The following is a 13,556-nucleotide window of genomic DNA, read 5'->3' on the forward strand; positions in this document are numbered from 1 at the left end:
GGTCACACCAAGCTCTAGCCAGTGGATAATATCTGTCTAAGAAGACGGGCATGGTGACTCAGGCCTGTGACTCCAGTATTTGGGAGACAGAGACAGGGGAAAACGATGCAAGTTTCTAACCAAACCTAGTGAGATTGTCTCAAAAATACACAGTTAGAAAGAAAGAGAGAGTAGGGGTGGGAAGAGAAGTGAAAGGCTATCCGGGGAAGGAGATAGACCCAGGAGTCTGGCTGGCATCTGCAAGCCCGGGAAGGGGAGGATTGCTGGGAGTGAGGGGAAAGGGCGGGGACGCGCCTTCCACCAGTCTGTAGGGGAGCCTGGCTCTAGATACGCTTGGTTGGGACTTGCTGCGCCTGCTGCTGTGTGAGAAGGAATTCTCACTCCCTTCAGATACGCTCTGACGACACTGGGGAAATTAACCCTGCAGAGCCTCAGGGAACTCTCTGCATGGAAACACGCCTTGATGATTCCGAATTTCACCCTGTCTGGCTGGAGCTGGTGAAGCCTTCAGAGGGCTCTGGGTAGCACTTAGAAAGAATTCCCTGGGTATCGTGTTGCCTTTCTGCCCTAGGAAGCTGCAACACTAGAAACGGGGATTTAAAATCAAAGAAAGGAGTGACGTGTATTTTAAATTTAAAAACTGGGGAAATCCCCACGGTTTTTCTAATTAGAACAGCCACCAGCAATCTTCTCCATCTGCCTTTGGGGTACGAGATACAGGTTCTAATTGACTGCTTACTTTGTCCTAGCACCTTCTGACAATAATTTAACTGAATAATCTTGACACCAGGGACAATATTAAGGGCCTTTTGCTGCTTTCAACAGACTCAGTTCCCTTCCATGGAGCCCACTGTTAGCTAAGCAATGTCAAGGAGAAATGGCAGCTAAGTGACCTTCTATCCAGAAAAGCAATGGTCATCTCTCAGAAATATTTACTGGGTCAGTGAGACGGCTTAGCGGATAAAGGCTCCTCCTGCACACAGCTGATGACCAAGTTTGGGTTCCCAGGACCCACGTGGCGGAAGAAGAGAAGCAACTCCTCCATGACACTGACCTCTGACTCTCCAGGCATGAGCTGAAGTAAACCGTTCCTTCTCTCAGGTGCGCTGGCCTCAGCGCTGCGGAAGAAACTCGCACAGCGTGTACACCAGCCGTCACAAAAACTCTCGCTCCTAACACATCAGTACCCTCACTGATCTGCTCTGACGCGGCCCATGGCCGCCGGGAAAAACAAGCAGCCTCCATACAACCCGTGTGGACAGTCTCCTGACCCACAGCTGGCTGCCGTCTCAAAGCGGTGAAGTAAGGCACCTAGGGATTAGCAGTTGCCACAGTCGCTGCCTTGACTGCAGTTTGGTGTCCGGTCTGGTCACAGCAGCCAGTAGCCTCCTCACTGCCAAACCCACAGGACCTTTCTCAGCATCTTTTTATCATGGGCACCTTTGCAATGGTGCTTTTGAACGCTGTCTGCTCCTAGAACATTCTTTCTCCAGCTCCGCACCTCCCTACTCAAACCAGGAGACTACTCTCTGCCTCTGACCATTCCTTCTAAGACTTCTCTGCAGACTGTTCTCTTGCCAGATCCTTATTATCATTCCTCATAGTTCGATCCTCTTTGTGTCTTCCCTGAGTGATTCATCCCCTGTCACGGCTACAATTACCTGTATTCCACCGATTTACACATCCATATCCTTAATCCAGTTCGAAATCCTTATTTTGCTTTGTTTCTATGTTTTCTTTAGAGATGGGGGTCTTACTAGATAGCCCAGGCTGGCCTCAAACTCGGATCCCTTACCTCACTCTCCCACATGCTAGGATTAAAGGCATATACCACCATGCCTGGCTTGCCTCCAAAGTCCTCTATTTCTCCAGCGTACTCACCAACCGTTATTACAAGGGCTTGTTTAATGAAGTCACCTCCCAACCACATTATTAGCCTCGTTAAAGGCTAGTAAAGAAATGAATACCATGCATTATCCCAGGTTTATCAGGAACATAACAGCCAGAGCACAAGAGGACGCCATGAAGTAACTGAAGAAATAAGCATTGATAATCACGATTTCTACTGAAACCACAGGAAGAGACAGTACACACATGCAGGAAGGCACGGAAGGGCCACACATCTTTCTTCCCTTCAAGGTTCAAAGGTTGACATCTTCAGGTAGTGTCAACAATGGTACAGCCATTATGAGTCTGAAGGAAAAGGAACAATGTACCACAAATAGAAGTGATACTTTTTTTGTAGTCAGCTTGACTGACTCATTATTTTCCACATTTTTATGACGATAACTCTCAATAAATCACTGTGTGGAAGAACACACATCCCTGGCCAAGAGAGTGAGAAAAGAAGTCCGAGACTCGCCCTCAAACATGTTATGCATGTGTGCACACACTCACCTTCCTACTCTCTCAGAGATAACGTAGAACACTTCAAAGAAAAATTCAAGCGAACAGCATAAAAGTACATCCTCTATTGAGGATGCCAGCTGAACCGAGGGAGAGGTGATGTGCATTGGGAGAGATGGCACTGCAGGCCAACCTCCACCATCCGTAGACACCAAAGGTCCGTGTCAGGGAAAGGAAAACTCTAGGTAAGGATTACCATCACTGCTATTCACAGGCTGTGGCTGTGATAGGCTAGACCCAAGTTACGTCATTCTGATTGCCCCATTTTAACATAAGGAAATGGCGCGCATAGGGCTGAGCAAACCCACACAACGAGCCAGTGAGAAAGTGCAGTTCTTCGCACTTCTAAGTGCTATTATCCCAAAGTGGCAGGAGGGGAAAGTTAGCATGGGGATTTGGAAAAAGAAGACCAATGGTTAAAGCAGTAAGTGTAAGTTAGTCTTGTTGTTGCTCTGCGGATTAGAAGTAAGAAGAGAACAGGTTAAGCTGGGTTCTCTCTTATCCTAGGAGCCTGCTAACAAGATGCACACTTTAGAATTACACATGTGCTTCTTAGATATAACGCAAGAGCACACTGGAGAAGACGGGGATGTGGCATACTGGGGGAGACTTTGCCTGAGTTCCTGGCTCAAATCCCAGCACCAAGAAAGAAAGGAAACAAGGAAAGAGTGTAAAACATGGGAAGCAAAGGCCAAAATAGAAATCTGATCCATTTAGGAACATAAACCCAGAAACTTTGAATGCCATCCCTCTGTACGGTAGAATTGTAAATTCTGCTAATTTCTTCTTGTCTTTCAAATCTCAGTATTGCTATTTTAAACAAGAAATGGCCTCCTTTTCACAAAACAGTGTACTTACTTACCTTGACTGATCTTTCAATATTTAAGCCTCCATCCAGCACAAAGAGAACTGTCATGTTGTATCCAGTCTGATTTCCATGTCCATGAGGCCACCAGAGTTCCACAGCAATGTCCTTTTAAGAGATAAGTCATTCTATGTAACGTGGCATAGTTTAGAAAATCAGTATAACTCAGCAGGTCATATGAATCTCTCAATATGTGTGTCCTAAAGCAGCATAAGTATCCATGCCTACTCTCTGCCAAAGCCCAGCCACAGAATAACTATTCTAAAATTTTATATATCTATTTGTTTGCTTATCTTGAGTCAGGGTCTCTAGCCCAAAGTCGGTAACAGAGGAGAGGATGACCATGAACTTCTGATCCTCCTGCCTCCACCTCTAGAATCCTAGGACTACAGTTTCTGGGGTGCTGGGGATCGAACTCAGGACTTCATGCACTCCAGGGAAGGACTGAGCTGTGCTCCCAGCCCCTCCACTGAGAATATCTAAACACTCAACACGCTGGGAGTACAGCACAGATTAGATGCTCACACCAGAGCATCATGGTGTTCAAGAAAGAGCCGTTCCCTGCTCTATCATTCCAAAGCGTGTTTATTCTACAGTCTCGACACTAGGACCTGAACTAGGAAGTCAACTCTTCTATGCCCAGGACTGGAACTCTTAGGAAGTCTTGCTTTTCTCCAAGTTCTTGTTACTCTGCTCTGTCTTTGCCTGCTCATCATCAACCAGATTAACAGAAAACAATGACAGCGAAAACCTACCCCATCTAACCATGAATAAACTTTGAGTCCAGGTTTAGAGTTTTACAGGTGAAAGAATACCAATATTTAAAGTCACTGAAAATGAACGGGGAGGAACCACCACACTGAAAGCGGAAGTGTAGAATCTGTTATGGGCTAGGATATTGCAATTGACACAGGAAAAAAAAAAATTAAAGATGTAACTGACTTCTTAGAAGAAAAAAAATTAGCAATAAATCACATATTTTCCATTATATGAGTCTTACATGTTAGAAATCATTCATTAGCTAGCATAAGAATTATATAGAATATAAATTTTATAGAATTCTATAAAAATATAGAAGTTAAAAATCAAGGGAAAAATGCCATGTGTGGGGATGTATACCTGAAAACCTGGACTCTCATCACTTAAGAGAGCAGAGGCCAGGGGAGAAATGTGAGCTGGAGAGCAGCCTAGGCTACAGGTTGGGTTTCAAGGCAGCCCAAGATTCAAGAACCTATGTCAAGAAAAAAAAAAAAAAAAAGAAGAAGAAGAAGAAGCCAGTCTGGGCTGCTTAGTGAGTTCCACTTTGTGCCGCAATGTACAATCTTGTCTCAAAAAAAAAATTAGTAAATAAATGAAACCTCTAATAAAAATGAAAAAGTAGTAAGAAAATGGTTAAAAATAAAAGGAGAAAGTAGGTGCCCACTCCCCTCGTCCTCCGCCATTTCTGTCCTTGAACAGCAAGTACGGTTAGCCAGCCTTTCCCCGGAAGTGACATCGCTCACCTTGCTAATTTTCACAAGGAGTTTAACGGTCCTTGGCTTCTGCTGAAGTTCTATGTCAAATGTCTGCCGTGTTCGCAGTTTAGGGATGGCTACAGTCACCTGACCACCAACTGGCTTTGAGCTGACAACGTCAAAAGAAGCCTCTATTTCAACATTCCACTCCCGAGAAGTGTTATCTACAGCACCAAGGGAGAAAGAACACAAGCTAAGCATCGTTTCTGCACGCCCCAGGATTTGCCAAAAATAGGCAGGAGCAGCGGCTGTCGGTGAGTGCTCCCTGACGCTGCCACAGAGGAAGCTAAGAGGAAATTTTTTTTCATCTGCAGAGTGGAATCCTTTCTTCGAAACAACCAGAACTGTGTGTTCTATACCGACTTGTGGTAGCAAGGGAAAATTAAGCAACTGGAGTTCACAAAATCTTAAACAGCCAGTAAGTTTTAGGATATAGTCGGAGTCGCGTGGAACCTTGTCTAGTCATCATGGTGGGACCCGTGTCTAGAATTCAACTTTCTAGCACATCTCTTGAGGAATCTACAAGTCGCCAGCTCCTAAACAAACTTCCGATCCTCAACTCTCTTGTATGCAAGCTACTTTTGGAAATGTTACTGGGAGGCAAGAACAGAAGGCAAGGGCAGCAGGCACCCCAGAATCTGGCGCAGCACTGTCCCTCCCAGCCCTGCTAATCCTGGGGTCCTCTGCCTCGTTCTCACACTCTAGGTACGCAAGGCTGGCCTACCATGTCTAAGAGGCTCTCCTTGGGCTACGGCCTCCATCCTCACTTACACTCTATGCCTGTGCAGAAGAGATTGCAGCTTCTTTTAGTCCTGTGACCTCAGCCAGGAAGACAATCCAGAGGAGGCAAGGATTGTGGTTCTAAACAATGAGTCATTTCAGGGTTTTCCCAGGGCCAGCTCATGCATTCACGCAGGCTCTTCAAAGGAAGGAGGGAAGAGAAATGGAGGAAGAATGGCAAGAGAATGGGAGGAAGGGAGGAAGGAAGGAAGAAGGGAGGAAGGAAAGAAGGGAGGAAGGAAGGAAGGAAAGAAGGAAGGAAGGACCTTGTGTTTGGCCTGCATAGGAATCCATAATAATACCAAGTAGACGTGCTCATTCAAAAAGTCATTAAGGCTTCTCTAGTGCACGTGCAACACCTTTGACAGAAAAATCTCTAAAGAGGGCTTGAGAGATGGCTCAGCAGTTAAGAGCATTGCCTGTGCATCAAAGGTCCTGAGTTCAATTCCCAGCAACTACATGGTGGCTCACAACCATCTGTAAAGAGGTCTGGTGCCCTCTTCTGGCCTTCAGGCATACACACTGACAGAATATTGTATACATAGTAATTTTTTTTTTTTAAATCTCTAAAGAAAACTGAGGGTGCATGCAACTCAGCGGGAGAGCATTTGCCTAGGATGTGTGCAGTCCTGGGTCTCATCTCCAGCATAGAAGATAAGAATTCTTCACCAGTGAATTTCTTCAGCCTCTGGGATTTGCCTCCCAAGTGCTAGGATTAAAGGTAGCAATAGCGCATGCCTTTCATTTTACCATTTAGGAGGCAGAGGGAGTGGGATCTCTGTAAGTTCAAGGTCAGCCTGGTCTACACAGTGAGTTCCAGGACAGGCTCCAAAGCTACGAGAAACCCTGTCTCAACAACAACAGCAAAAGAATTACAAACAGGAGGCTGGTGAGGTGACTCAGTGGTTAAGAGTACTGACTGTTCCTCCTAAGGACTAAGTCTGGATCCCAGCACTCAGATCAGATGAATCATAACCCCTATAATTCCCGTTCTAGGAGACTGGACACCCTCTGGCTTTCAGGGGCACCTGCACATACATGATGCACATAACCTCATGCAGATACACATATATACACAATTTTAAAAATCTTAAAACAAAAAAGACAAGCACGGAGGGCCTTTAATCCCAGCACTCAAGAGGCAGAGGCCGGCGGATGTGTGAGTGTGAAGCCAGCTTGGTCTACAGAGTGAGTTCGAGGCCAGCATGGTCTCCGCGGTGAGTAATGGGGCAGATGGGGCAGATGGGGCTGCAATGATGACTTAGTGGGCAAAGTTGCCACCGGTGGTGAGGACCTGAGTTTGAATTCCTAAGATTCTGGGAAAGCAGGGTGCTCTAACATACATCTGTAACCCCTAGTGAGACTGGGCGTGGAAATAGGAGACTCCTCAGCAGCTCGCAGCCAGATACCCTGACATACACGGCAGCAGACAAGAGACTGTTGAAACAGAATGGAAGGCAATGACTGACACTCAACGCTGTCTTCTGACCTCCAAGTCTGTGCTCCGGTGAGAGAGGGAGGAGGCCAAACAGCATCCAGGGCTTAAGGACAAACAAGAAAACAGAAGCTGGGAGGCAGGAGCTGGTCCGCAATCAGTGATTCAGGCTTATGTTAAAAGGGGGTGTTTTATCTCATCGGCAAAAGATGCTGTTCAAAGGCAGCTGCCTTGATTGACTTTCTCCTGCTGAGTCCCTCCCTGCCGCCCTCCCACGCTGCCCTCCTGAGCCTTTACTAGAAAATGAGAGGCTTGGAGGAAAAGCGGTCCTGTGCATTTCAAGACGACAAGATGACGCCACTCTGCAATCTCTGAATCAGGGAATGTGTAAACTCCGACACCACTCCGCGGTCCCCACATCTTGGAACGTGTAAACTCAGGCACAACACATTTTCCCAGACTCACATCAGACATACAAGACAGATCAAGCTGCTGTCTTCCAGGAAGCTGCCAACGGCGCTGGCCAGAAAGGCAGGCTCATGGCTGATTAGCACGACCCTGCCTCCGCCCCCGCTTCACCAACCCACAGAGCTCCTTGCCTATTGAGAGGAAATCTTGAACTGAAACTGAACTGAACTGAAAGCAAAACCCCAAAGACAAAATAAGGACAAACCAGCGAGACTATGGTGTACCTGAGTGACCAGTCAGCTAGCAAGAAGAGAGCCGGCTTGCAGAAGACTGCTCCTGCAGCCTAAAATGGATGACGCTATTTTAGAGGAGCACAATGGCGTTTGAGGGGGGAAGTAATTCAGAAAAGAACAACAAAGAAAATCCAAAGGAACAGATAGATACTGTCAATGGCTGCCTGCCAACCAGACGCTCAGCAGGACTGACACGTTTGCCATGTTTTTACATTTTCCAAACGGAGTTGCAGTAAAGAGCGGTTGTACACTCTTTACACATAGGGTCCATCTCGGGCCACGGACGGACGAGCTGAGAGGACAGTCCACTCCTCCACCTCATAGACAGGTCATCTAGAAAGAAGGAGGGGGGCTGAGGGAGCGCCTCTGTGTGGGCAGCGCAGAGGTGGAGCGCCTCTGAGAGAGACCAACAGCCCTGCTCAGCTCAGTAGGTCCAAAAGCAGCTGCAGAGATGCCTGGTGGGTAAGAGCATTGCTGTGTAAACACAAGGACCTGAGTTCAGCATCAGCATACAAACTGTAACCCCAGCATTGCAGGAACAGGTTGGAGACAGGAGGATGGCCGGAGCTTGCTGGCTACTGCACAGCTCCGGTTTCACGGAGAGACCCTCCTGTTTTACGTGAGTTAGTGGAGAGAGAGAGAGAGAGAGAGGAGCCTCTGCATGCACACATACATATTCTCATACCATAGACATACTCACATAAAAGACACTTAGACACAAATAAATACATATTATAAATACAAAATTAAGAACGAGTAAGAGTGCAAACAAGGAAGCTGACCATGGAAAAGCAGCGCTGAGAATGCCTCAGTCCTAGCATGGGGTCGGAGTGGGTGGTGGGGAAGAGTGGCTAGGGCGGGAGGACCTCTCAAGTCTGAGGCAGCTTGGGCGACAGAGGGAGTTCAAACAAACCAACCAATTGTTCCTTCCTCCCTTCCAATCTTTCCTGTCTTCTCCCCCCACTCCCCAAAAAAGATATTCTAACAGGTATCTCCCAACAGACCTGGATTATATTGTAAATTTAATGACAAACCATTTGTATCTATTTCACACTAGATATTATTTTATCTATTTATATATTGGATATGCTGCATTATTTTAAGATGTCCCTGAAAAATATACCCATATTCCAAATTATAAACACAATTTTTGTAATAAGGAGAAGACTTAAAAAAAAATAAAATGAAGAAATCACAATTCTTGGCTTACCATATACTGGCAAAAACGTGAGGTAATCCAGACGGCTAATGTTGTAGGCTTCAATTCTAACATCTTTCCAGATTCCCTGAGAGGGAAAGGCAGGTCCCCAGTCCCAACTGAAGGAGCACTGCTCCTGTAATTTCAAGGGAAGAAAAAGAGAGGTCCGTTCTGGTGACTTAAAAAAATTAAACACAGTGAAAACTCTTTTCCAGAGGAGTGGTCAATAAGACACGCGTATATGGAAATGTCACGGCACATGCTAAAGGAAAGACTTAGTAAGAAAGGAAAGATTCTGTCTTTATAATATTATATGCACATTCATATATAAGTTTACTAAGGACACCATAGCAAAACACCGGGACTGGACAGGGGCTCTTCTGGGCTTCTTTCTTCTTCCACCCCTCCCATCTCCTTGTGCTGCCCAGATCTCCTTACTCTAAACACCTCATTATTAAACACCTTAATAATTATGACTCCAAATACAGTTACGTTCTAAAGTACTTAAGTAGAGGGGGTGTTACAGCTTCAATATTTAGTTAAGTTTGGGGTACACGGTTCATCTCCTGACTAACCCTTTGAGTGGTGTGGTGTGTGTGTTTGTGTGTGTGTGTGTGTGTGTGTGTGTGTATGTATGCACATGAGTGTGAGCGCACACAGCTCACAAGTCTCCCTTCTGGTGCTCGTGCCCTCCTGTGCACCCCTCTCTTGCTCATGTGCTAGACAAAGAGAACCACTTCCTGTGAACAGAAAATAGCCGAGGTGATGTCATTTCCAAAATTAGATTACAGAAGACTGGCCCTTCTGTTTTGGACCCGGTCCCATGCTCTCTTTGGGCCAAGAGGGAAGCCAGCTGCTATGTCCTGAAGCAGCACTGTGGGAGGCCACATGAGAGATCTGGGAACAAGATCTGAAACCTCTTGACAGCCAGTGTAAGCTCAGAACTCATCGGCCCCAGTCAGACGCAGGGTGATGGCTTGATTAAAAGCCTCTGAACTTAGATGCCTCGCCAAGGTTCCCAATTGATAGAACAACTGTAGTTTAGGCTGAGAAATGCTGGTTTAGTTTGATATATATATATATAGAGAGAGAGAGAGATAGATAGATAGATAGATAGATATATTATTTTCTATACTGATTATTACTATAATAACCAAAATATCAACCTAAGTGCCAGAGGAGATTTATGAAAATCACAAAAATATAGTTATAAACTATTTTACATTCATTCTTCAAAAGCATATTATATCAGAACAGCATTATTTTATTTTGCTTTTTGCTTTTCAAGCGTCACTAGGGAGCCCGGGTTTGCCCTAATCCTGTGCTCCTCTTGGACGGGCCCGAGAGTGCTGGGGCCACCAGCAGTGGCCACCACCCCCAGCAAATGCTTACGACTCTCTGAAGTTCTCCAGCACACCCCTGGGTCTCACCACTGCATTAAACAACACAAAGTGTGTGAGGCGTGAGAGGCCTCGTTGAAAGATGAAGACATTATTAACGCATTTAAGAAACACAACTAAAAAACAAAACTAGCCTTAGCCCCTACCTCATTAAGACTGAACTCAGCAGTCCTTGTTTGAGAATACCAGGCACAAAGGCAATTACTTCAGACTTCAGACCCTGACTGGGTGGCTACCTGTTGAAGAGATCTAATCTTATCCACCGGGCTCCCTGTCTGAACACTAAAAAAATCCCATTTAAGGTTACAAAGGTTCAGATTCAAATAGCAGGAGATGATTCTGTTAAGATAACTTCTCAAGGGGCAAAGAGAGGATAATGGAATTCAAGTGATAAGAAAGGAACAGGGAAAGAGACCACCTGGGGGCAGAGGGACACCAGGAAGGGGGGGTGGACAAGGAGAGCGTGGGGGGAGGGGAACAAGTGAGAACAAAGCGGAAAGCCATGCTGGTATGAACTGCCATAATGAAATCTAAAATTTTTTCAAAACAATCAGAAGTATATATATATTATATTCCTGACAAACAGAAATTTTTCTTTTACTTCTTAGGAGAAAAAAAAAACTTCTCAAAGTAATAAAATCTTTGACACTATGAGCTCAGATTTGAAAGTGAGACCTAAAATAGGCACCCTGAGCTTGGGAAATGATGGTGTCTGTACACAGAGGATCTGGCCACACTACTCTTGTTAAAGTTTTCTTTCCTTCACTCTGTATTTATGTCAGAGAAAGACAAATGTGCGTCTACTACAGAAAAATGAACAAACAAACCAAAGGTTCAGGTAACAATGTGTCTCCCTTCCCTCATATAAGAAGCTTCTCTTTGCAAACAGACAAGACCAACCCAGACAACCACAACTAGTCAAACACAGAGACCAACTGATCCTACAGTTCCCAGTCACAGGAACACACATCTACAGCACAGACCCTGCCCCTAAGACTCAGGGACAATTGAGGAAGTGGGAGGAGAAAGAGTGGAGGATCCAGATGATCCTCAAGTCTGCTGGGACCCAAGACCCTAGAAACCTCAGCAATGACAATATGGCTGCCTAAACAAATCCTGTACCATGAAAAGACCAATAGATGTGAAAGGGGAGGTTTTCACCGGGTCCTGCCCCTCAGGTTATGTGTGACTGCTGACTGAGAAGGAGAATTCGTCTTCCCCAGGAATGAGATCCCTAATTGGCTGAACAATACCAAGTGGTCAGCCCTGAAATCATGTGTATACAAGCAACATGAAAGAGATGCAGCAGGTGGTATTTATACACTTATGCGTTTATACATATGTACATACATACATACATGCATACAATAATAACCAAGGAAAAAGAGGCCATGGATTTTAGGGGGAGGAAGCGGGGAACATGATAGCAGCTGGAGGGAGAGAATACAGGAGGGGGAAATGATGTCATTATATTTTAATTAAAATAAAGAAAAAGGGAAGCAAAACAACTAGAGCAGCTTCCTGGCATCTACATCTGTCCAACCTCATCACTTCAGAATGAGATGTTCACATTGGTCATGAAAACCATCTTGAAGATCTTTGTGGGCTATTTGTAAATACACAGGTAGGTTCAGACTGTCTGCTGGCCTTGGGAGATGCGCTGGCTAAGTTGACGTCAACTAGAGTCTTCTGAGAGTAAGGCACCTCAGTTGAGAAAAGGCCTCCACAGTTGGGGCTGGACAGGCAGGCCTGTAGGGCATTTTCTTAGTGATTATGTGGGAGAGCCCAGTTCATGTAGGTGAAGCTATCCCTGGGCAGGAGGTCCTGGGTGCTGTAAAAAAGCAGGCTGAGCAAGTCATGGGGAGCAAGGCAGTGAGCAGCACCCCTTCATGGCCTCTGCATCAGCTCCTGCCTCCAGGTTCCTGCCCTGCTTGAGTTCCTGTGGTCACTACTTTTCATGATGAACTGTTCTATGGAACAGTGCGTGAAATAAACCCTGTCCTCCCCAAGTTGTTTTTGGTCATGGTGTTTCATCACAGAGAAGTAACCCGAAGACGGCAGTGGGCGAGGAGGACAGAACAAAATAGTCAACACCCGTCAAGCTTCAAATCACTTAATTCACTCAGCAGCCCCCAATGAGAATTTTCATTGACTCTGTGTCTCAGGCTGGGGTACGCTAACACACAGCACCGTAATGAGTCCTGCTTGTGACCTCACAGATGGGCAAGGAATTGGGCACTGGATAAGTTATGAATGCATGGTGAGTTAGGGAGGCGGACATAGGGAGCTAGAAGTTGGGGTGCAGGACCAAGTATCTACACAAGTTTCCTTTAAAAAGTAAATAAATAAAAATGAAGAAAGGAAGGAAGGAAGGAAGGAAAGAAGGAAGGAAGGAAGGAAGGAAGGAAGGAAGGAAGGAAGGAAGGAAGGAAAAGGAAAGAAGTTTAAAGAAAGAAAGAAAACTTTAAAGCTAATGATTTGGCTCAGTAATGGAGTGTTTGCCTAAGTTTGCACAGGGCCCTGGATTCCATCCCTAGGATAAAACAAAATAAGACACTTTTCTTGCAAGGCAGGTGTCTTTCTTCCACCTTGAATTAGAGAAAGAGAAGCAGAAGGGCTCTGTCACACGAACTTCCACCTTGAAATAGAGAAAGAGAAGCATGTGTGCGCACACAGTGCACACATCAACACAACGCAGTCCCAGCAGGAGGAGGTGGGGTGAAGACAGAGCCCAGAGCTCTCTGGACATTAGTTGACCGCTGGTGCAGAGCTGTTGAAAGGTAAAATGATAAACGATTTAAAAATATAGCTAGTCTCGTCAGCCTCTACCCCACGAGGTAGGAACCCGGAGCTCCTTGTTTCTGTTCGAAGTCAAGGATTGCTGTGGTCATTTTGTCTGAAAAGACCTTGCCAGCCAGCTGCTCCATGTAGAATTAATTAAAGGAAGGCCGATGAAGTTGGGAGAATGCCAGTTAGGCAACCAGAGCCGCGTGCTATGCAAGAAACAAAGGGACCCAGATTCAAAAAAGACAGGCTGTACTGGAAAATGAGAGGAACCAGAATGCAGGACCTCACTGGAGTGAAGAGATCACTGATGCGTGCCCTGGAGGGCACCTACCTCGGTCACTCCCTCACCCCTCCTCTGCCAGATGCGTGAAGGAAGCAGCTTCGTTCCACACTCCCTTCTACCACGGTGTTCTGCCTCACCACGGGTACAGAGCCAGAGAGCACAGACTGGTATCTTCAGAACTGAGAAC

General features: G+C 45.8%; 1 protein-coding gene across 1 annotated transcript in view; it reads right to left on the reverse strand.

Moving 5' to 3' along the window:
• Positions 1 to 13,556, reverse strand: part of Manba (mannosidase beta) — a 79,591-nt gene that overhangs the window by 41,064 nt on the left and 24,971 nt on the right. Inside the window, exons 5-7 of the mRNA XM_048456827.3 lie at positions 8,912 to 9,035; positions 4,774 to 4,949; positions 3,269 to 3,379 (exon numbers count right to left, since the gene is read on the reverse strand). Coding sequence (XP_048312784.3) covers positions 3,269 to 3,379; positions 4,774 to 4,949; positions 8,912 to 9,035 — 411 coding nt within the window. The remainder of the gene's footprint in view (positions 1 to 3,268; positions 3,380 to 4,773; positions 4,950 to 8,911; positions 9,036 to 13,556) is intronic.

The sequence above is a fragment of the Myodes glareolus genome, chromosome 17, assembly GCF_982192425.1.
Source record: "Myodes glareolus chromosome 17, mMyoGla1.1, whole genome shotgun sequence".
NCBI lineage: Eukaryota > Metazoa > Chordata > Mammalia > Rodentia > Cricetidae > Myodes > Myodes glareolus.